Source organism: Falco punctatus (assembly GCF_963210335.1).
Source record: "Falco punctatus genome assembly, chromosome: 3".
Lineage (NCBI taxonomy): Eukaryota > Metazoa > Chordata > Aves > Falconiformes > Falconidae > Falco > Falco punctatus.
In genome coordinates, this window is record NC_137582.1 from 20,591,674 (window position 1) to 20,616,494 (window position 24,821).

Here is a 24,821-nt window from a genome sequence, read left to right on the forward strand (position 1 = left end):
GTGTTTGACCAGAGAGCACGTTGGGCTATCTGCATGTAATACAGAAAGTCTAACTCTGAGATTTAAAGTCCTCATCTGTCTTCTTTTAGAATTCCCCAGAGACCTGAATTTTGCAAATGTACCAAATGTGACATATGCGAAGATGACGTTTGTAAACGATCTATTACATGTTTTTCATCAGTCCACTGGGATGCTGATACATGCTCACATACCTGCTGTTCCTTTAATTCTTAGGTGTAATTTCTATGTAAGATTCTGCACATAGCTTATTAATAGCATCTGTTTTCCATGTCTATTTACACATTCTTTCTAGATGAGATAAACATTTGTTGTTGAAGCTGCATGTAATGCTGTGTTGCTGGGACTGGTACCAGAATCTACAGCCTGGTAGGAGATCCTGACTTCTAGAGCTGTTGCCTAGGAATTGCTGTAAAAAGCACTGTAGGGCAGATATCTAATTTTTCTGTCATGCTATGCATTTCCTTATATTTCCTTTCCTTATATGATGATTTGCAACATCAGAAGTGGCTCTTGCGCTGTTATGAAATTGATAATGAAAATAACTATTTGAAGATTGTTTATTCTGAAGGCATAACACTTCAAGTATTTTTTCCAATTCAGAAATGTGTGGCAATCGACTGATGTACCCTGGACGAGATCAATAGGATTTTGACCGTGGTGCTATCTTTGGCCTCCATATGCTACATAAAGTAGTGCCATAAGGTTTCCTGATCTAATGATGTGTTGTTGGGATGGGACTTAGAGCTGCAAAGTGTAGACAACAGATCAATCTAAAAGAAAGCAGGGTTCACACTGGCTGTGTTTGTCCCATTTTTAGGCAAGAATATATTCTGCTTGTGTGAATATCATTACTACTTTTTTTCTGTGCTTATGGCTTCTTTGGGTTTAAATAATTACCTAATCTCAGGGTTTGAGATTTTGCAAAAGCTCTTGGGGTATTCAGGTTGTGAAGTTCAGGTGTTCTCTGGTGTCCATTCAGAAAAGTAATTCAAGGACTGTAGGCTTCCAGGAGATTTTATCTTGGTGCATGGATTTTCTTTAACAAAAGCAGAAGAGTTACCTACTCAGGTTGAAAGAATACATTGGTCGTAGAACTGTATAAGGCTTTTTTTTTTTTTTTTTTTTTTTTTTAAAAAAAAAGTTAAATGTTAAACTACAGTAAGCGTAATTCAAGGAGAAACGCTGACAGTGGATTGTCCAATTCTAATTTCCTGCACCTTTAACATCACTGTCATAGTTCGTAGATCTGCACTGTTGCAGCATGACACAGCTTTGCCTGAGCACAGCTCTCAGGCTAGATGAAGGATCATATGGAGTGTTCGTGAGCAGTCTCCTCTCTGGGCTACGAGCAAGGTAGAGCCTTGTGAGGGGGTGCTCTGTGATACTGCAATGGAGGAATGGTATTTCGGTGCATATGAACCCACAAACTGCAACTAGCTCACCATGCTGAATTACATTGATTCCCACATCACTCATCACCAGAGCTGAATTCAGTAGAGCTGTCCCTGGCTGCTTATGGCAACTACGGGTTTGTGTGATGGTTTCTAATCTACAGGGATCAGTCACTGGAGGACAATGAAGACTTCATTTTACCAGTGAATTTCATAGCAACTGGCTGACAGTAGAGGAAATCTTGAGAGTCTTTTGTTTCAGGTACTGGTTAACGTCCATTCAAGAGACTGCAAATTTAGGCTCTGTTTTGGTCATGTCTAACTGGGACATTTGATCATTTTCTTGTCTTAGTCTTTTTAATTTTTTTTTTTGGTTTTGAGATTTTTGGTCCTTCTGTTAACAATCTTCTTTCCCAGTAGTGGAAACCTTTAGAAGTACAGGAGGGACGGTTTTCTTCTCTTACTGTATTTGGCTCCACAGAGGCACTGCCTGGCTTGGATGACTCTGTCCCTTAGCCTGGGGTGGGAGCATGCACAGTTTCTTGAAATTACTTTCTAAGTGGGTCTGTGAAGTGGTTGCTGACTGTGAAATGCTTTAAAGGTTCTAACACAAACAAATTTAGGTTGGTCTTCAGGAAGACAGCATGTTGCCGTAAAGCTTGCTTTCAAGTTGTGCTTTCAAACTAGAAACTGTGGGGGTTTTTTCTTCCTCCCAACAGTTATTTAATTCTTTCAACTGAACTGCAAGTATTTTCCCTGACCTTTTATTGAAAACCATTGAAATTTTGGCAATAGCAATTAAGCCTACCAAAAATCAGTCTGATGCAAAAATAACTGACATGGAAATTTTCAGCCTCAGTGGTTGTGGTTCAGCAACACTTGATGATTGTGAAAGGTGTCAAGTGGCTATAATCATAGTCATCAACACCTGTGCTGTATGTGTGTACCTAAACATGTATTTGATCCCCTTTGTTAGGAATATATGCAATGCCTAATTGTTATGAGTCTCTGTTGGCTGCATTGCATGTTTCTCTGTGTAAAGGGAATGTCCGTTTAGAGGGGCTGCTGCTATTCTGCGAATCAACAGTATACTTTTATGGAAGCTTTCATTTTCTTCTCTTACTGCTTTATTTAAAAAATAATTTTTCAAAATAGAAATACACTGTCATTCCATATACAGAGAATAATTGTCAGTAAGTTTAATTTCTTGCAAATGGTATCTTGTATATGCAGTTTACATGTGTTGTAATAATTTTCATGGATTCTCTCTGAAACCTCAGTACACGTGATTTTTAATTACATTGTATATGCATCTTTAAAGTAGTGAGGTAGCTGTGGTTATGAGTGTGCTAATCAGGCCGAAGATGATTCTAGCCTAGAAATCCTCCCTTTGTCCAAAAGTAGTGCTTAGGGAGGAGTATGAGTACAGAACAAGCGTATTCCTTCCTAACACCCCCCTGCCTTCCAACAGTTTGTTGTTTGCAGTCTTCACAAGGTACAATAGCTCATCTGTTTGAGCAGCCACTATGAACACACAGCTGAAGTCTCTGGGGTAATGTGTATGAGTAAAGGACAGACATAAAAGTGCTCATGCAACCTGAGAGCTGACATTTCCTGATTTCTGAGATCTGAGCATGCACCTTTAATATTGACTTTTCGTGTGCACGGTGATGGAGTAGTGTTTTGTACTAGAAGAGATGAACATTTTAAGATGTGAGGGAGTAATAAGGGTATTTAAAAACCCCACTGAACACCAGGCTGATGACGTAGAAAACTGTGTGCCTCTTAAGCTTCTAGTTTTTACTGATAATTAGTTAATATTTTAGTTTTAAAAAAATTATTTTCTTGGTTATTTGGTAGCACAAATACTTTTACATTCAGAAAATGAAACCTAAATGAGCACAGTGTATGCCCATATGAGTCCGTTTCAGTTTTTGTACATGATCCAGACTTGTGGCATTTGATTCATAGAATCATAGCATAGTTTGGGTTGGAAGGGACCTTTAAAGATCATCTAGCCCAAACCCCTTGGAGTGAACAGGGACATCTTCAACTAGATCATGTTCCTCAGAGCCCCGTCCAACCTGACCTTGAATGTTTCCTGAGATGGGGCATCTACCATGTCCCTGGACAACTTGTTCCAGTGTTTTACCACCCTCATAATAAAAAATATTCTTCCTTATATCTAGTCTGAATCTACCCTTGTTTAGTTTAAAACCATCACCCCTTGCCCTGTTGCAACAGGCTCTACTAAATAGTTTGACCCCATCACTCTTATAGGTCCCCTTCAAGTATTGAAAGGCTGCAGTGAGGTCTCCCCGGAGCCTTCTCTTCTCCAAGCTGAATAACCCCAGTCTGAGATGTTTCTGTCAACAATGATGGAAGTCTGTTTTGAAAAACTTGCAGTATTTACTTCCAGATTTCTACTGCTGCAATACATTTCTGACCTTCAGAGACACCACTTCTGAAGAACTCGCAGAGCCTTTTTATTTTGTTGAGTTTGATGAATGATGCCTGGCATCATGAATTTCCCTGGCAGACTGTTTATTTTCACCAGGTGTGCTTCAGGACTGATTTTGTTTGTTTTTCCCCTTTATTAGAGAGCTGGTTAGTTGTCAGTAAAATAACAATTACAGTATCTGAGCATTTATTACTTGTTCCGGAATGCCAGCTGTCAGAATACAACCTACAGGAAAAGATGGAAACTTCATCTCTTCTTAGTCATAGTAGTCTTGAAAATTTAAGGCAAAGTAGAATATGGGGGTTTTTACATCTTATCTGAGTGAATCCTTCAGTAGGAAGCATGTATTTGCATATTCTTTATGTAAGCAAGCTCTAGCTAAACAACATCCACTAAATCTTGCACAGTCTATTGCTGACTTGCAAAAATTGCTGGGAACTGTTAGGCCAATATGATCATCCATCTGGCAGAAAAAAAATGCTGTAAACTGCAGTGCCGTTAACACTTTTGAATGGCAAAAGCTCTGATGTGCTGGATCCATTCTGTACGTCAATGAACTACCCACAGTAAAAGAATGGTATAAACAATGGTAGTCTGAAACGCTCACTTGTACAAACCTGAAATTGTAATTGGTAGCGAGAGACTGTGCGAAGGAGTATTTTTTGATAGTGTCTTTCAAAAATATATCAAGATGATTAAAAAGCCTTCCCAAAGAATTTGAGGACTCGCTAACTCTAGATTGCTATGTGAGTTTTTTTTAAAAAACAAAACATGCAGCTTGCTGTTTTTCAATAATTAATGGCTTTCTCTGAGTGCAGAAAAGTAAAGTTGCCAAATCTGACCTTGGGCTAGAATCTTAGCTGGAATATTGAACTTTTTTAATGTAAACCACAGTGACCAGTCATGTAATTGTCCTCTGCAGGAGGTTATTGAAAAGCACTGAAACTGATTGCAACTGCAGTGGCCCAACATGGACAACAAATTAGTTTGACTCAACTTCAAATCCTTTTGCACTGACATGCCTTGTGTCCATAAACTTTTTGTGTCATCTGATTGAGGGTTGGATTTGCCCTCAACAAAGTAGGCATGGATGCGCTTGTGTCCTTTTGCATTCTTGCAAGCATACCAGGTTTTCCCAAGTACTTCCTTACCACTCATACAACCAGTAAAGCAGTATCTCTTTGTGGACTGATGTGTTCTCCCCTGCTCCAGGGGCATCCAGGCACCATTTAATCTCTAGTTTTAAATATTGGTGTGTGGCTCTTACCATCCTGTGCAATTTTAGTTTGTGGGGAGATCACATGTCTTTGTCCTGATTACTCCCCAGTCATGCCTCAGGCAACTGCGTTGTGGTCATGTATTGGAAATGCTCAGTGTAATCAGCCCCTGGAGGGGGGAACTTTATCTTTGCCAGCTGTCAGGCAGTAGCTTCAGAGAGCTATAAAAGCAGCGGTTGAGGCAGGTTCCAAGTAAGGGGACAACCAGCGCTCTCTCCAGTGCCTTTATAAAATGGAATAGCTGTGGTCGAACTATATTGAATCGACTATTGCATCTCAAAAATATGATGAGAGGCGTGATGCTGTAACTTAAAAATCTTCTGCATATCTTGTTAGGTGTGCCGCATTGCTTTCAAAACTTGAGGTGGTATGAAGTAATAACTCGTATCCAAACCCATGTGCTGCTAACCCACTGAACCAGGTGGAGTCATAGAAATCTCCAAGGAGTACAAGTTAGAACAAGAGAAATCTGGACCGTAGATCTCTACCTCAACCGATCATGTTTCCAATTCCTGTAAGTATTTAAGGCTATGGTAGAAATAGAACTTAATGGAAGGAGAAATAATGTGCTTACAGCCTTCCTGCCACATCACCGCCAGACTGAATGTAGCAGTTGGAGATGATGCAAATTCTTTATTCCTCTCTAAGGGTGATAAGAAAGCTCAGGAAGAATTATACTTATTTGTCTATCCACTTGTGTGGGTTTTTAACACAATCCAAAAATAATAATAAAAGGTAAGAAATAACAATATCACCTGACTGAAAGAGCTTTAAGAAAGGCACCAGAGGTAACTTGTCTGCTTTATTTTCATTGTAGTATCGGTGTGAGAAGGCAGAGAGAAACTTAGCTGGTAGAGAAGCAATTTAGCCTCCTTAAGCAAATGCTGTTCTAGCTTTGCACAGCCTTATGACTCTAAAATAAAAATACGTTAATGTGAACAACTTTCATCTTGGTATACTGTTGAGTTTTTATTATTAAAAATAATAAATAATATCCTTAAATTTCATTGCATTTGTCACTGGATGGCTTTATACTCTTCTCTTCCTGTTTTGAAGCACTACTGCCATAACATCCAAGCAGGTCTTACAACAAATTCAGAACAAGGGCTATGTGAAAATAACTTTGTAATAAAGGGTTTATTAAAACTGAAGATAGAAATTATGAATAAGAGTGTGAATGCCTCACTTATGAGATCACCCTGAAGCAGGTAAATGTATATGGGCAATATTTTGCTTTAACACACAAGTAAAATTTCTTATCTAAGCACATGGGTTTCCCACAAACTGTTCCTGGATTTGAAATAAGAGTCTCTCTCTTTCAAATTGCTTCATTTCATAGAGGCTGTTTCACATAACTGAGATTATCTGATACTCCATATCGAAGTGCAGGTCTGTCTTGCTTTCAGAAAACTCTTGATTGCATTGCAGAAGTCAATCGTAGCCAGAAACATTTCCATTTTAAGAGCCTGGTTAGCTGGGCGCTGATCTATTCTTCAGCTCTCTAGAAGCCATTTCCCTCAATCATTCTGGGACTTCTTAAGGCAGACTTGAATTGATTCTCTTTTCTAGGCAAGTGTTTAGTGAAAGGTTTTGCAAGCTTGGGGAGTGCATTGAATGGCTGGCAATTGTAAAATGCTGCAAGTCAGGACTCATCTCTGGAGATCCTCCAGTGTCTATAGATGCAAATGTTCCTGTTGTCAGCATGTGTGTGGATGTAAGTCAGGACCTTTCTAAAATCTTGGCATTGTGGTTGTATCTAACCTCTTCCATCACCTCTCCAGGTAAACCTCTTATAGTGTCAGTATATTTTACTTTAAAGCCTGATGAAAATATCTGTGGTGAATCTCAAAACTTAGAGTGGGAAGTGGCAATAAGAATGTTTCTTATTAACAGCTTTGTACCAATCAGGAGCCCTGACAGTACAAACCATTAGTAACTGTCTTCATATTGACCACCTCTGTGACAGCAGAGTAGTTTTCTTGATATCTGTGCATGTTTCTGTTACAGCAGCCCCGTAGCTCTCTGCTACTATGCAGCCAGTCTGCAACAGCAGGAGGCTCTTGTCTAGCAGCAAGCAGGTGCTATCCCATACTGGGGAAGTTACTTTGCAAAAGGTGGTCAGCCTGCACAGTTGCAGAAAGGTGATTTACTTTTATCACATGGTGTTTATCGCCAGTCTGGAATGATATCTTATCCCATTAATTATTGTTCTTAGGTAAAGGCCCAAACCTGGTAACTATCTTTAGAAGTACCAGATTTTTGTTAGTCTTCCTTTCTTTCTCAGATGCTCTTATTGCCCTTGCTTTAAAGCTGTTCCTGTGGAGTCTGGGCAGTCTAATTGTGCTTGCAGGTGGGAGGAGACCCAGTATTTGTTAGCATTTTTTCTATGTGACCTGACAGTGTTTCAGAAGCGGTACTGGCTTAAGAGGTCAGAATTGCAGAACACATTAAGGGTGTGCCCAAGAAATGCAAATGAACTGGCACAGGCATACCCCTACAACTATAATTAATGGTTATATGAATCAGGCAGAACGTATGTGTAAAAATCCTTGACAGCTCCTCTGACTTCCGCAATGTGGTATGCAGCACATTGACCTTTGGAGGTAATCCAAAATTGGACTTGCTTTTGGGGCTCTTTTTCACAAGTTGTCTCTTACAGAACTTCACAGAAACAGCATTTCTTGAGGAAATGTGTTGTTGCTTTCCTCAAACACAGTATCCCAGTCATTTACACCGCTTCTCTTTCTCCTCCCTATTTCCAGTGTTCGGAAATGTTGGACCACCTTTCTCTTGTGGCATAAGTAAGAGCTGAGATAGGTCTGAAAACAGCAGAATCCTTCAAATGCCTAGAAGTGAAAATTAAATCTAAATAAATTGCCATAGTCGTTAAAAACTGAAGCAAACATCTCTTTCCTATTGCTTTTCCTCATTTCCACTGTTGAGAGAACTAAGTTGTTTGTTTACAACAGGTAAGGAACAGTGGAAGAAATTCTTTCCAGCTGCTCTGACTTGTGCCAATGGATACACAGGATTCACAAGGGAGGAAATAATTTTGTCTCACCGTTGAACCTCTGATTTCTGAGAAACCAGCTTATGCTTTTACTTCTCAGGAAGAGACAACAAATCCTGAAGTCCTCTTTGTTTAAGACTGAACACACCCTGATGTAGCACGTGTACTATTTCACTAGAGCTGGTTGGGTTTTGCCAGCAGAACTTGTGGTTCTGTAATGTTGCCGTATTGATGTCAGTGATGCTTTCTCAAACATCTTAGTAAGGCATGTCTTGTGCCCATGCTGCTAAAGGCTTTTACTCTTCAGGACAAGATGTCTCTGTTCACACCGTCTATGGGGAATGACCCAGTCTGTCCTCGTTCCTGAGGTATACCTGGGAGTTTCTGGGGGAACGTTAAGTGATCCAGGCCAGAATCATCCCAGGAATCGTTGGGGTGATTTGATAGTACAAATGACAGTTCCAGTGCCTAGGCAACAGCAACACTCGTTAATTTACTGGAATGGACAGTGGTTGAGAATGCACATTTTTGAAACTAGCCACAGCCCTGTTTTCAGAGTATGCAAGATCAGGGGAACTTCAAAGGGCTGAAAACCTCCATGTTCTACATGCTTAATAGCCCCCATCCTTCTGCCTTTAAAGGAAATGTTGTAACAAGAAATTTTATAGAGAAGGCCAATGTCTGGATGCTTCTACTGAGGGACACTGCAGGTGGTATACACTAGTATATAAACAATTTCAAGGGAGGTGCCAGGTGGCTAGGTATTTTTTCACCTCTCTCCTTGGTGTGCACATTTCAATTGAATATATTGATATACAAATTATGTAAGACTCTTGTATTCAGTAGTTGCTAATTGTGACCTCTCTGACTCTATTGAAGTTCAGGCAGCCAAATTTGCTGCTTTGTACCTTCGTGGAATAGAATCAAGAGTCATTGAGCTTGGAAGGCAGTCTGGAGGTCATCTTGTCCAGCCCTTTTGTCGTGGTTTAACCCCAGCTGGTATTAAGTGCCATGCAGCTGCTCGCTCACTCTCTTCTCACCCAGAGGGCTGCGGAGGAAAATCAGAAAGGAATGTAAAACTCGAGGGTTGAGATAAGAACAGTTCAACAATTGAGATAAAATAAAACCAAAAGAACAATAATAACAATAACAGTTATAATGAAAGGGAGGGAGAAGGGGAGAGGAGAGAAATCCAAAGGGAAGGGAGAAAAGAAAACTGGTGACGCACAGTACAGCTGCTCACCGCCCACTGACCGATGCCCAGCGAGTCCCCAGGCAATGATCGGCAGCTCTGGCCAACACCTCCCCCCCCAGTTTATATACTGAGCATGACGTGCCATGGTGTGGGATACCTCTTTGGCTAGTTCAGGCCAGCTGACCTGGCTGTGTCCCCTCCCAGCTTCCCGTGCTCCTCCAGCCCTCCCGCCAGCAAGGCTTGAGAAATCCAAAAGTCCCCGACCACACTGTTCCCACACCAAATCCAGAACACAGCACTGCACTAGCCACTGAGAAGAAAAATAACTATCCCAGCCGAAACCAGGGCAGCCCTGCTCAAAGCAGGGTCAGCTAGAGCAGGTTGTCCAGAGCTGTGTCCTGTCAGCTTTTAGTATCTCCAAGAATGGAAACTCTGCCACTTTTCTGAACACGTGTTATAGCATTCAAACACACTCGTGATAAAAAAGGTTAAGTTTAAATGGAATTTGCTGTGGTTTGGTTTGTGGCCATTCTGTCTTTAGTCCTCCCATCAGGTATTTGCACATTTTGAAAAGCTCCACCTTGTGCCTCCTCTTCTACTGGCTGAGCAGCCTCAGCGCTCTCAGCCTTTCCTTATCTGACAGATACACCAATCCATTAACTATCTTCTTGGCCCTTTGCTAGACTTGCTGTGGTATGTCCATGTCTCTCTCATGCTGAGGATCCCAGAACTGGACACAGTACTTCAGCTGTGGTCTCACCAGGGTCAAGTAAAGGGGAAGGATCACCTCCCTTGACCCGCTGTTGCCCTTCTTTGTTGCAAGGACAGGCCGCTGGCTTATGTTCAGCTTGGTACCCACCAGGCCCCCCGGTCCTTTTCTTGCTCTCTGAATAACAAAAATGTTTCCTACACTACTATGAATGGACTTTATGTGATCTCCTTATTGTTTAAGTAGCACCTGGCTGCTGAGGGCAGATACAAGGTCTTGAAGACGTGACTGGGAGTGCCCATGACTCTCCGTATGTTGCAGAAAGAATCTTGTCCTGCCCACCTTCAAAGATCAGCAGAAAATTGCTTGGGAACAGACTAGAAATAACTCGATTTAGATCAGCTTATGCAACTGTGCTGAAGGATTTGTAGTTGATACTTCAATCTATAGACAGCTGTGATCCTACTTACCATCCAGCTGATTTACTTCTGGGGTATCAACCGGATTTCACACTGTCAGTGTTCGTGTGGTGTGCAACATATTCCTTAACCAGGGAAGCTTTTCAGTCTGAGAAAACTGCAGAAAATAACTTGTTCCAATGGGAAGAAGACAGAAAAACACTGATCAGGAGAACCAAGCACAATGTGTATCGCAAAGAGGACTCAGAGAACGTAACAGAAGATATACAAGTGAATTGAGCAAAGAGTATTTACAGATCAGGATATTTGGTTTAGAATTTTAATTATACACTGGAAAATTAAGTAAATAATTTCTTAGTATCTGTTGTGGCTTTTTGGGTTTGTATTGCTGCTAGTCAGAGCTAGCTACGTGAATATTGTTACTTCCGCAAGTTTCACAAGACACGTGTCTACATCCCAGGTATAAGTGTTAAGCCTAAATGTTTATTATGTAGAAACAAGAAACTGTATTGCATGCATAACCAAATCTACATTTGAAACTAATCCTAAAATGATTTGGCTTTTGTATTGAAGACTGATTGCAAGCTAATGAATGGGGATGAAGATAAACAATTTAGTACTTGAGTAAGGATTAAATTTGTGGCTCAGTGTTAGTACTCAGAAAACATTTTGTAGACTCTGATCATTTGGGAAAGTTTTGCCAGGCTGAAAATGATGTATTTCTTTTCTCTGTCCTCTGTGTGCGTGTAAACCAGTATATTTGTGCCTGAGCTGTGTCACGAGTAGAGGCATCTTCAGTGAACATGTCAGAATAGTCACTTTTTGCACCAGGAAGGTATCTGTCCCTAGACCTAACCAGCGTGTCCCTGATACCTAGTGCATATCCTGTAAGTAAAAGCACTGTGCTTAAACAGTGTGTCATCTGCTCTCTTGGTCTGCTTAGAGAACTAGTCTTCAGTATTACCATAGGAAATTTCTGTGATGATAGTTTCCAGTCTTCTTCCTCTGTATAAATTATTATATGCAAATTGTGGGTAAGTGTTACAGTACATTCACAAGCCACAGTTTGTTGCTTTTCTCTAATCTGGTTTTATTGGTTGATTAGTGTTTGTGCAACTCAGTGCCTCTAACAAAAAGACTTAAAGGTGGATCATGTCATGTGTTCAAATGTGTCCTTTCCATATACTCTTTCTTAAAAACAACATGTAAATAAAGATTCATACATAATACAGTGCTTTAACGTTTGCTGTTCTGAAGTGATGCAGACTCTGAAACAGAAAAAAAAAATTATAATAGAAAGAAAACCCACTGAAGGTATCAGAAAGACAATTTAGTATAAAGTTAAAAAAAACAAACACACCACGATTTCCTGAAGTTTGGGAGTTTACTAGTACTTATTCGGTTTATATAATTTTCTCTTTCTTCCTCTTCCTCTTTCCCACACTTTTTTCCAAGGCCTTTTGGAATGCTGGCTCTCACGCAGAGGTAAACAGCCCCCTGGTACTACTGCTTCCCTCTTGTACAGACCCCAATAACCTGAACTTCTCTGAAATGTCTCTTCCAAAAACTTTACTTGAAGACTGCAAGGACCTGAGACTCACCCATTTCACTGCTAGATGCGAATCAGCATCATTATTGAACTAATTTCTCATTTTAATTAGTTTAGCTTTACCTTGCAGCACTTATTTCTTGTTTTGCCTCTTCCTGCTAGATCAAATCACATTGGGAATGGGAGAATTGTTCTGCCATTTTAAGATATTGGTGAGATTCCTCTCACAAGCAGCTCTAAGTATTGCTATAGTCACTAGAAAACATCCGCTGACCTAAAGGCTCAACTGTAGCTCAAATTAGCCAACTCTAGCTTTGTTAATTAGTCCCTAAACTACAAGCTTTTGGAGGCTGAGAGAGTATTTTGGAGAAGTGTTGTTATATTCTTGCTTTGCTGCCATGCTCCTTTCTAGGCATCGGCTGCTGACATGCACAGATCGCATTACGACTAATACAGGATCTTGGTGCGACGCCCTGGATTGCAAACTGAACTCCTGCACACTCACCCAGAACAGTCCCTTGTGTGGTTGCTGAAAAAGCCTGGAGGCATCTGAACATCCTAGTTACCTTTTTATTTTAGCCATGAGTTTACCCCAGTGCCTGGAGTTGCTTCCTTATGCACACCCAAAATTGTCCCACTCTGAGCAGAAGAGTAGAAGGGAAAGTAAGTCTGGCTTCCCCGCTCAGCTGGAGGGCTTTTAGATTCCGCCTCCAAGCTAACCACCTGCTTGGGCAGTTGGTGCTTCCCCTGGTGCACGGGGAGGGGAGGGTTGTGTAATGCTGCTGCCAGGACACTTCCCCAGGGGCTGGAGTGGGTTCTCCGTGTCTGGTCTGGGAAACAGGCTGGGAGCTGGCAGAGGTTTGCCCCCTTGCATCTGGAGTACAGGTTCCTGAGTGCATTGCAGCAAGGTCAGTGCAGCATTTCCTCAGGAGTCTTGAGGCTCCTGGCTTGGAGGAGAAGCTGGGCTTCAGCACATTCCCCTGAGAGTTTGGAGATGGGGCATCTCCCTCTTTTTGGGAGAGTTCATTTGCTCCTAGCTGTAGTAGTTATTTGTATAAAAAAGGTAACACGTCTTCCTGCCCTCCTGCACCTTGTAGGGGAAAATGAGCTTTTATTTTTCCTTGGGAGAGTGAGACCCAAGCCAGAGCTGGGGTCTAGGCTGCATGCTTTGTTTGGACCACAGTGCCAGGCTGCAGCCTTTGGTAAGGTTCCTGTACATTAGTGTTACATTGTTGTTGTTGTTATTGTTATTATTATTATTCCTGCTTCTGTATGCATGGTGGAGCCTTGTTAAGTCATAAATGCATGGAGTAAGAGAAGGCAGAATTTCAAACAACAAGGTCTGGATTCTGCTACAGGGACCAGTAGCTTACAAAGTAGGTACAGCAAGTCATTGCTTAGGTATCTGTTTTATTTATGATCCAAAATGACTGTGGTCTCACAGTCTTCTACAGATTGAGTGTAAGTATTAAATAGGAGGAATAGGCCAGCAGAATAAAATCCTTATGTCCTGATTATTCTCACAGTAATAAAGGCTGGAAAAAATGCAAAGGAGCTCAGCAAAGTTTGTTGTACCAGCAATGAAGCAACAGACTAGTGTCTGTAAGACTGCATATACTTGAGTAGAGGTAACTCTTACAATAGAAAGATTACCTTCCCCTAAGTTATAAAATTGCTAGTGTAACTGTAACTGTAAGTTAAGGGTTCATCTGAGGTGGTGTGTGCAGCTTGATAAGTGCCAGGCTTCTAGTTCAAGCACCCGAGGAGAAATGGTAGAACCAAAAGTGCATCAGGAGAGATGTGGCTGATTCTTCCTTCAGGTTAGGAGAGCTGAAACAGTCTACAATGCTTAACCTACAAGCATGCTGCTTTTAATTTTCCATTTTTACTAACATGAATTATTAACACAATGAACATTAACACAAAACCTTCCTCATTCTCTTTTTTTTAATCAAAAAATGAAATGTAAAGCTGGTACAGGCATGGAAGAAAGCATCACCGAAAGCTGCTTGGAGATAACAACATGGGCAGGAGGGAGCCGGGGTACAGATTCGGAAATGTAACACTGAATGTACTTAAGCAATGGGATATGAAAGCTTATTTTAATATTTAATAAAATTTTAATTTTCTTCTCTTTTTTTTTTTTAACAAAGCAGTGATTGGAAGCCTTCTCAAATTCTGGTCCACTGGAACCTGTGATGTGCCACAGAGCTTTTGTAGTCCAGTACAGTAAGCTGTCTGGTTACATTATGTAGGTCCTCCTTGCTTCCCACAAGTTAGGAACTTATAAACTCAGAAAATGAATTAAATATGTTCCAAATACTGCTTCTTTGTGTAGGCTTTTGCCTGCGTGTTGTACAGAGGTTAGAGCAATCAGGAGGAAGAATGGACAGCTTTCCCCAGCATCACAGAATGAGTGAAATGGCCCACAAGATCACCTTTCGAGGCATCACAAAAACATGGAAGATATTGCTTATGAACAGATTGTCTTTCCTCATCCTTCAGTATATTGCATGCTGAAGAATTGTGTCCTTGGTGTGTATTTTGTGGTGTAGCACCTCTGGGTTATTGACTGGATTGATTAGTAGCAAATTAGAGCAAGCAGCAACATTTACTGACAATTTCTGTCCCTTGGATGGGGGAAGGACACTCCCAGAGCCTGGTCTTTAGCCACATATTTCCTACTAGTGCAGTTCCAATTGCTCAGTGGGTACATTTGTCTGTGATAGGAGCAGGTGTTCTTTCTCACTGAATTAAATGGCAGCTTTTTTTTTAATTCACCTGTACTTCACAGGGCTTGCCTCCTTTGCTGGATGCACACACCGGTTCTATTTCTAGGCAGAACTGCAGAACCCCTTTTGCTTTAGAAATGTCAGAAGGTAAACAGTCTTCTGTGCGATTTCAAGGATTTCCCATTTCCAGTCCGGTTGGCCACTTCCAAGAAAGAGTGTTTGGGTTTTTTATGTGCGCGTGTGTGGTTATTTTTCTTGGGGTAATAAACGGTCTTTTTTTTTTTTCTGGAAGAGAACTTATTTTTGTAAGGTCCACCATTAGGAGTTACAGGAAAGGCTCTTGTTTGAGTTTGCTGTAAAGAGTTCAGTTGATTCTAATGGTTTCCAAATTCGCTTTTCCTTTCTTAATCTCTCTGTAGAAGCTGTGCATTATAATAGATGAATCTGTGTTTACCCCTGAATAAATTAACAGGAGTTTTGCCAGCAGGCATGATCTAATGTGATTTTTTTTAATTAATAAAGAAATGGGATATGTAATGGGTTGCACACTGAGTGACATTAGATTAACTAGGTATTGAAGAACTGTGCGTCCTGCTGATGGTGGACAAAATCAAAGGCGTTGACATATTCACCGGCTCCATCACAAACAAAAAAGACCTTGAGGTTGTTTATTTGAATAGGGGGGGCATAAATCTAGCACAGAGATACCAGAAAACAATAGTCCTGGATTTTATTTCTTAAAAAATATGATGTGCAATTTAATAGAAATCCATTATTATGTGTCTTTATATCTTTATTTATAGCTGTAGATAATATATAATTTTGTACGGCCAGGAAGTAGGTTGGCAAACGTATATACAACACACAATGGGGATTTATAGACTGCCTGCTAAAGGTTTACATTTATCCTTAATTTACTTTGTGGGTCCTATTGGGTCCTTCCTGAGAGCACTAAAAATGGTTGTCTCACATTTTACAGTACATTTAAAAAGTGGTGTAATATGATTTGTGTCTGAATTTATATTTCAGAGGGGAATTCAAGTTATTACTATTTCCTCCTATTAAAATCATCAGGTCCTGAATATGTTCAGCTGAAAACCAGGACTGTCTAACAGTCTTTTACTCAAGACTTGTAAGGAATCAATATAGTTCCCATCAGTACAGTAAATTACTTACTGAACCACTTCCAGTAATCATGATGCTCAATTTCTCATTAACCCCTTCCCTTCTCTGTATAGAATGATTATTGTCTTAGAATAAAGTTATTTTGTAATATATCTGTAAATCATTAGACACTAGGGTAATTGATTCAAAATTTGATAACTAAGGCTGTTACGTTTCTGTAACAGTTCTGTTTACTATCTTTATTAATGATCTGGATGAGGGGATCAAGTGCACCCTCAGGAATTTTGCAGAGGACACCAAGCTGGAGGGAGTGTTGATCAGCTTGGGGACAGGAAGGCTCTGCAGAGGGATCTGGACATGCTGGATCGATGGATCAAGGCCAGTTGTACGAGGTTCAACAAGACTCAGTGCTGGGTCCTGCCCTTGGGTCACACCAGCCCCACACAGCGCTACAGGCTGGGGCAGAGCAGCTGGAAAGTGCCTGGGGGGAAAGGGCCTGGGGGTGCTGGTCGACAGCCGGCTGGGCGTGAGCCAGCTGTGTGCCCAGGTGGCCCAGAAGGCCAACAGCATCCTGGCTTGTATCAGCAGTCGTGTGGCCAGCAGGACCAGGGCAGTGACCGTCCCCCTGCACTGGGCACTGGTGAGGCGGCACCTGGAACCCTGTGTTCAGTGCTGGGCCCCTCACTGCAGGGGGGACACGGAGGGGCTGGAGCGTGTCCAGAGACGGGCAACGGGGCTGGGGAAGGGGCTGGGGCACAAGTCTGATGGGGAGCGGCTGAGGGAGCTGGGGGTGTTCAGCCTGGAGAAAAGGAGGCTGAGGGGGGACCTTGTCGCTCTCTGCAGCTCCCTGGCAGGGGGCTGTAGGCAGGGGGGGGTCGGTCTCTTCTCCCAGGGAACGAGCAACAAGACAAGAAATGGCCTCAGGTTGCACCAGGGGAGGTTTAGATTGGATATTGGGAATAATTTCTTCACTGATGGGGTGGTCAAGCATTGGAACAGGCTGCCTGCGGAAGCGGTGGAGTCACCATCCCTGGAGTTTTTTACAAGATGCTTTTTTACATGGGGTTTAGGAACATGGTTTAGTGGCAAGCTTGGCAGTGCTGCATTAACGGTTGGACTTGGTGATTTTAAAGGTCTTTTCCAACCTAAACGATTGTGTGATATAAGGATGTGTGGTGCTCCCACACAATTAAAGTGTACAATTAAATACTTTCTTGAAAATGTGTGGATGAGTCAAGGAGCAGGAATTGCTTGCTGTATTTATAGGAGGAGTTAGGAGTCAGGAGACTCACTTCTGGAGAGCAATTTTTGTCTTTAGCATAACTTTTCAAGACACGTGGCGTGTTTTGAGCTGCTTGGCTGGAAGAAAGTATCTACCAGGGAGAGAGTATGGGAACTTTTAAAATGCAGTCCCCACTGTCTGTCAGTATTTTTACATGACTTCACCTGTACTGCAGGTTTGTTGTTTTCATTTATTAGCATAAATTCAACTTCGTTGTGACTTAGCAGATGGACATGCTTGAGCCTGTGTAGCAGGGCATAGGAGCCCCAAAGGCGGTTGTGACTGGGGAGAAGCAGCTGGGGTAGCTAGCTGGGAGGGGTCTTCGGAAAGAGCCAGGGAAGAACCGAGTGCCAGGAAGACAACCTCTAACTTGGTGCATTTTTGGAGACCATTGTTGAGCAGGAAATACATAGCTCAAAGGATTGTGTCAGAATTAAGAGAAGAGAAAATAATGGCGTTATTTGATGGAGTATAGAGGGAATTAGGAAAGGCAGTGCTAAAGTGAGAGGAAGTTACACCGAACTAACTGGGGTTAAATAGCATCACAGCTGTATTACTGACCACTTAGTAAAGTTTGTCAGAAACAAACAGATTTAGAAACAAAGTAATGTCGCAGTTGTTGCTAATTTTGTATTTGAAAATGCAACTAAGTTAAACCCTGTGTTGAGTTCATTTTCTTTCATATCCTGTTCATGCTTGTGGTTCAGAAGTATGGAGGAAGGGCAGAATGGTGCAAAAGGACTGTGACCTGAGAGAGGTTTATGAAAATAAACAGGTTTTATTGTAGATTTAGTGGCAGCAGTAACAATAGTCACCACTTCCTCTTGTCAGAACTATAAACAGACATGACTTGAAAACAAAGGATGCAGATAATATTCAGAAAGTGCCTTTGTTTACATAGCTGCTTTTCTGAGTTTGATCATTCATTAATTGACTAGTATGACAGTGTTTTCTTTGAGAAACTTTACTGTAGAGCTGGCCTCCTCCAGATCCAGAAAATAATGAATGAGAAAAAGCCATAAAATCATTTTATTCTTCTCTGATAATAATGAATGTAAGTGTGTCCAAAGCTAATTTGATACATAAGTAAATACCTTCCTGTGCTTTCCTGCACTTCCACTGGAGACATACAGGCCTCTCCTGTTCCTGTGGCTTACCAGAAAGTAATTCCTACAGCTCCACAGAGGTTTGTTGCATTTGTTTAACAGTATGAGAAAGCACAAGGATGCAGGCTCTGATGTTGGAGAACTGTCTCAGTTGGAGATCTCTGACATTCCTCAAGGTTAAATAGTCTTCTTTGCTCCTTCTGGTCCCTGTCATTAGAAACTATTGTCCTCTCTGCTTTATTTCCACAGCAGTATCCCTTGTGTCTCCTATCTGTCTAAGCTGGTCCCCAGTTGAGAGTTGTTTGTCATGTCAGAAGTACCTGGCAGCTACCAATAACAATTTTGGGATCTAATTCTTCTTTGTCTAGGCTGGCACCTGCCATTAGGCTAGAAGGTAGATCAACAATGCGTTTGTTGCCATGGTGTGTCTGATGAAAAATGAATCCACTTTTACTTTTTGAGCAAGGGAGTCTTCCCTGATTAATGAGATATTAGATAGCTGAAGTGGGCCCGAGAGGGTGGTAATGCAAACTGCAGTTTGCCAAGACTTTGTACCAGTATTGGGGTTAAAATTATTACTAAGATGAGCCAGATCTAATGGTTTTTCAAGAAAAACTATAGATTTGCCACAAGACATTGATGACAAAGTGGCTGATGTGTCTGGTTGCCTAGTAGTGAGACTGGCATGAGAAGGAGGGATGTGCTCTTAAATTCTCACGCAGAATGCAGAAAATCTAGAACTGTAGAAGATCTGATGGGTTATGAAGAACAATGTCATGAAGTCACATCAAGTTTGCTCTGAAGATTTGATTGATTTATGGTTTGTGCTTCTTTTACAAGATGTTTCTGAACTCATTAATTGTGTTCTCCATTTGTTCTTTTTTCAGCTTAGTTCCTTAGTTTAATACTCCTTCTCTTTGCCTGATGTTCAACTCCCTCCACTGCCATCGTGAGGTTATTTTAGTTCTGTAGGTGACTATACTTTGTCTTACCTTGTCTCATAATTTCACCATTCCACACTTTGAAGTCATAGCCTTTCTCTGCCTGTGCTTGTTTGAATTCTTCTTTCCTGAGTCTATGATGAGAATTTTATACTTGTGTCTCAGCCGCCTCTGAACAATGATATTAATGTTTGTGTCTCTGTCGTGAAATGTCCTACTTGGTAAGTCCTAGGAGGCTTGTTTTTAAGCAATGAAGTGTAGCCAACAGTCAGCCTATATAAGCAAGAAGAAAGCTGTGATCAAGCTATTTCAAGTAGAAAACCCCAGTGAACTAGATTTAAGAATGTTTGTGGAACTAAAGAGGTAAATACAAAAGCAATATGCTTGAAATTGTTCTACCACAAAACTAGAGAAGCACATTATTATCAATTAAGAAAGAATATCCTGTTGTGTCAACGATTTAAAATGGTATTTGCAGAATTTAAGTATAAACTTGAAAAAATTTTCAACTTGCATAATATAGGGGCTTAGTGAATCCCATGTTCCTGTTTTTCTAGCTTTGTCAGCTGGATCTATCGAGAAGTATAGTCAAAATTCATGACTGAAGTTTACAAATCACGCAAGCAACAGATAAGCTGAACGTTGAACTGTTAACCAAATACTGCAATGCAACTAGAGAACACTTGAAGCAATTAGTAAGAAATCAATATATAACAGTGAAAAATGGGCAGTGAGCTTCTGGAATTTTCTGCCCCAGGAGGCTGCAGAGGCAGACAGTATCAGGAAGATCAGATAAATTTATAGACATCAGGACAATAAGTAGGTGCTAAAAATGCCATACTCTCTAATAACCCTAGTATAACAGTTCTGGATGCTGGCACGGTACAAAGGGAATGGCTTCAGAAAGTATCTTCCCAATAGCTCTCCTGAAATATATCTCCTACTTCTACTCTGAATACAGGGCTGGGTGAGCTGTTGGTCTGGCATTAGGGCATTTTTTAATGTCTTTCTGTTCTCCACCCTGTTCTTTCTTTCCTAGATTCTGTGTCCCATGGTAAGTAAACTAAATATCTTTTGTCTTGATAATCAGGTATACCTGTCATATCAGGAGACAAGATGACCTTTCTTGGCCATATTTCACACGCATCATTTGTTCCCACTAGTGGTTTATGATTTTCATTAACTTTAAATTAGTCATAGTTTTCTTCAGGGTTTTGCTTTGGTCAGTGAGACCAAATGGTCTCTTATGAACTATCTGCTCTCATTTCTACATGTTTAATAAGTCCTTTCTTACCTATTCATTCACCTTCATTACAAGTGTACTTTCAAGGCTTCTCGCATGGTGTCCCTCTAGACATCTGTGAACTGGCAGTTGGTGCAGCTGCACAGGCTCAGAGGGAAGAGCAGTAGGCTGCACCAGTGCAGGGAGGTATGAGCGGTTCGGATTAGGTACAGCAGACTGTGCCACATTCCTCGCTCTAGGGCCAATGACAACCTCATTGGACCAATGCTTATACTCATAGTAATGTTCTGTGGCATGCAATGTTTCTCCTTCCATTCAAATTTTCATCTAATCCCAGCTTGATCAAATGAGATCTGTAGCAGCTAAGTCATATTAGAAAAAATTAGGCCATCAATCCATTATTAAGCTGGAAAGTATTTTATGTTCTGTGGCTGCCCTTGGGGTGTCTCAGAACATTCCACGGCTGATCTGTCCTGAGTATGAGGGCTGGGGTTTAGGTGCTAACAGATACCTCCAGATACTGAGGGCGTTGTGGGTTTTTTTAAAGCATTTGGTTTCCAGCCTTCAATTAGCTAGAACCAAGGCCTAGGTGTTTGTGACTATGATCTTTATGACTCTGTTTGTCAATGTACTCTTAAAAAAATATCTGCTGGTCTCCTTTATAGATGTAGCTGCTACATCTAAGAGGTAGTGCCAGTTCTGTTATTCTGGGAATTTTTCCTGATATGCAGGTGAAGTTCCTTTACTTGTGTCCAAAGCAAAGATCAGTATACATTCTTAGGGAATGTTACATTTGTTACATGTTCTGCTCTTGATAAGATGTTTTGTCCAGACTCTCTGAAAAGTAAAAATCTATCCACAATTTTTACTGTATAGCTGTCTCGCTGTTTTAACCATGATGCTTGCCAAACCTTCATGCAGGTTGTTTCAAAAAATCACAGAGCAGCTGATGTTGGAAGGCATTTCTGGTGATCATCTAGCCCAACTGCCTACTCAAAGCAGAGGCAACTATAGCAGGTTGCTTAGGACCTTGCTGGTCAGGTTTTGAATGTTTCCAAAGATGGAAACTCCACAATCTCTCTGGACAACTGGTTTCAATGTTCAATAATTCTTACAGAATTCTTAGCACCAAATGAAAACTCTTTCAGATATGTATAGTACAGGAAGCAAAACATGGAAGCATCCAGAATCATTAGCTGATTGTCAGGACCTTGACTGTAGTAACTAATTGGCTTCGGTGCCTGATCCAGGCATTACTGATACCATTTCAAAGGCTTGACTTAGTACCAGAATAAAAAAAAAAAAAAATATTTCAGTTCTGACTTGGATGTTGTTGTTCTGAGTGTTGAGGGAAAAGAAAGTGTGGGGAGGATTGAATTTTCTTAGTTCAAGTCACTTACTGCATCCTTGAAATGCCATATTTGGATGTTTGCCGCCTTGCCCCATCACTGCCTCATCATGCCACCTTGGATTTGGTTCAAGAGAGAGTTAATTTAAGGCAACTTGTGCAAGCTGCTGCAGATAGTATGAGTCAAAGACCATTTTTTCCCAATGCCATTGTGCTTTAAGCCTAAGCCACAAAAGAAATGGCATGCCAGGAGCTCAAAAGAGACATCTCTTTTTTGTGCATACTCAGCTTCCAAAGGCAGTGACTGGGGTAGAAAACCAATTTGAATGTGAAATAAAGAGTTGCCCAGAGGAAGTAAAGAGTAATTACTATATCCATGGCCAAAAGAGATGGAGGGTGCTGGATGAGATGCATAGCCTCTGTCTGTCCTTTCATATTACTGTTGCTGACTCCCTGCCCTGAGATGACATGCATGTTGGCATTCTTTAAACTGATGACTTGTTTATTTTTTGTTTGCTTTCAGTTGTTAGATTGACATTACAGACCATACTCTTGGACTGCTGTACATCCTTTATAAATTGCTTTAAGATGTTCTAGTGTGATAAGATGATATAAAAATTGAAGTCATTATTACTGTCTGTATCACCAGGGGAATTGGACAGCTGGCATTGATCTGTAAGAGACTGATTTCCATATTTTGTTATTACATTAACCCATAGAATTCTTCTTGTTTATGATTTCAAAGAAAGATTTTTTTTAATCAAAAGGGCATCTTCCTTAGTGTGTAGTGCTTGAGAGACATAGAAGGGCAGAAAGTGTATGAATCCTGTAATTTTTTATCTGATCAATAACATCTAGCTTTATTAATAGCAATATCACAGTATTTTACATGACATTGTACCCACTAACCACTTCGCAGAACTGCTTGGGAGAGAAATCTAGCAGTTAGTGAAGGGTATACCACTAACTGCTTGGTTTGGGGCAAGTATTATGTGCCACTTTAAATTCTTGGCATTCATCTTAAATTTTTTAATTAAAATAATCATAAAAATTCTGTGCTCATTGCTGTTTTGCAAGGAAAGAGATGGAATAAGGGCCTTATCTTGCCATGTTGAGTAGCCATTTATGATGAGCTGAATTGTACCATTCATCCAGAGGCCACAGTAATGGTAGCACAGAGGCTGCTGTGTTGCAGAGGGAGTAACTTGCTCTTCACTCTCTTCTTCTGGTTTCAGAATAAAGCCTGAGAAATCATAGGAGAGAATTTTAATAATTGAAAAGATTTGAGTGTGTTTAAAAAAGTGAACCAAACAACATGTCATTTTCCAAGGTAGTATCAGTGTAGCTCCAGTAGGATTTGGTGGTATTGGCCAGAGCAGCTTTGGATAGGAAATGCATATACTGGCAATCAAGGGTCAGTAGAAGGCTGCAGGGCACTCCTCCCTGCACTAGCTCACAGCAGTGATGAAGACTAAAAAAAGTTTTGGGTTTCTTCTTAAGGTAAAGCTCTGCTTGATGCTATGGTTCTTTGCTTGGTCCAAAAACTTCCTTAGCGTTGGCTTAGCCAGCGTGCCACCTTCCTCCTCTTTAGTTATAGCATAGTGATGCCCAAAAGATGGAGTCAGAGTTCCACTAGCAGGATCTGGGGAGTGTGGATTGTTTCATTTTTTTAACATCTACAATCTGGGTAGGATTGTGGCTCAACATTACCCTAATGGTGAAGATAAGTCACAAACCGGGAGTGATTGCCTGCAAAGACCATAGGCTCCTTATAGTTGGGCAAATGTGTTTTTATTTTGGGGCGAACACTTTTTTTCAGAAATGATTTAGGTATAACCGGTAGCGTGAAAGGAAATCTCTGGCTCTTTTTTCAGTTTTGCTGTGATAAGTTACTGTTGAGAGGGATTTGGAAGGCTGGAACACAAAATACAGGGCCCTTCAGAGAAATGTGTTATTACACTATAGACATATCGGAATTGCAACAATATTCATCCTCAGTATATCTTAAATTTATTAAATTGGTAAAATTCACTTTCACTTGTGGTGTCTTGTCAGTAATGTAGATGCTTGAAAATAGGTGAGGGTTTATTTAGGCACCTGGACTAATTGTAGACTTACAGGGGACATCCTACCTGTGGGAGACCAGGTGGCACTTAAGAACAATTTGTTGCCTGAAACGCCACAAGATACCTATTTTACATGCTTAAATGTCTCACAAAGCACCAAAGCAATACAGAAAATCAAAAAGAAAAGGGAGGAGTGGAACACAGGTCTCTGAGAGTAACAAAGTGCGTAACTGGTGAAACAGTAACCTTTCAGACTGAGGTATTTCAGGGCTGAGAGGTTTTTCTGTAGCAAACAGTCCTGTCAGAGTGAGAATATTGCATTAATGGAAATCCTTGAGTGATTTTTCCTTTTACCTTTTGCATCTAGGCCGTGCTTTGCTGAGACTTACTGACAAAAAGCTTGAACGAATGGGCATTGCCCAGGAAAGCCTGCGACAGCACATTCTGCAGCAAGTCCTTCAGCTGAAGGTGAGAGAAGAAGTCCGAAACCTCCAGCTGCTTACACAAGGTATGAAAAATAATTTTGATATGGACAGTTATTGAGATCAGGTAGGAGAAGTTTGCCTGAGGGCATAAAAGGTGACTTGATGTTCTGCAAGAAATCATGCATGAAAATGTCTCATAGATTCCACATGCTTTCCAAGGTGGGAACAAAAGGTAAAATAATGCATAAATAAATAGACATGTTCAGCTGTCTGTTTTGCATGATGAATAAGCTCCATCTACAGCTTGACGGTAGTCTTACTTAAATGTCTGCTTGCTAAGATGAAAATAATTACATATAAAGGGCACGAGTAGTGAACATAGTGCCTTTACAGATATTGTGCATTTTGCATTAATTGTTTACTTTCAGTGTCAGATAAAAGAGTAATCTCTGTAACGTGTTTTATGGTAAGAGCTGTCAGTGGAAAATTACCTGTTAGACTGTTTTTTGCAGATGGATGAT

The 24,821-nt window shown here is 40.9% G+C and overlaps 1 protein-coding gene and 1 long non-coding RNA gene across 4 annotated transcripts in view; one reads left to right on the top strand and one right to left on the bottom strand.

Annotated features, from left to right (window-relative positions):
* SAMD12 (sterile alpha motif domain containing 12) overlaps positions 1 to 24,821 on the top strand; it is a 197,006-nt gene that overhangs the window by 79,766 nt on the left and 92,419 nt on the right. For all 3 annotated transcript variants that reach the window (XM_080380254.1, XM_080380255.1, XM_080380256.1), the window contains one exon: positions 24,243 to 24,383. In XM_080380254.1, the coding sequence (XP_080236380.1) occupies positions 24,243 to 24,383 (141 nt within the window). The remainder of the gene's footprint in view (positions 1 to 24,242; positions 24,384 to 24,821) is intronic.
* LOC308060938 lies at positions 1,165 to 24,236 on the bottom strand. Its single transcript, XR_013926986.1, has 2 exons — positions 22,954 to 24,236; positions 1,165 to 9,208 (listed from the first exon to the last, which is right to left on the bottom strand). It is a non-coding gene; the product is annotated as an uncharacterized lncRNA (long non-coding RNA).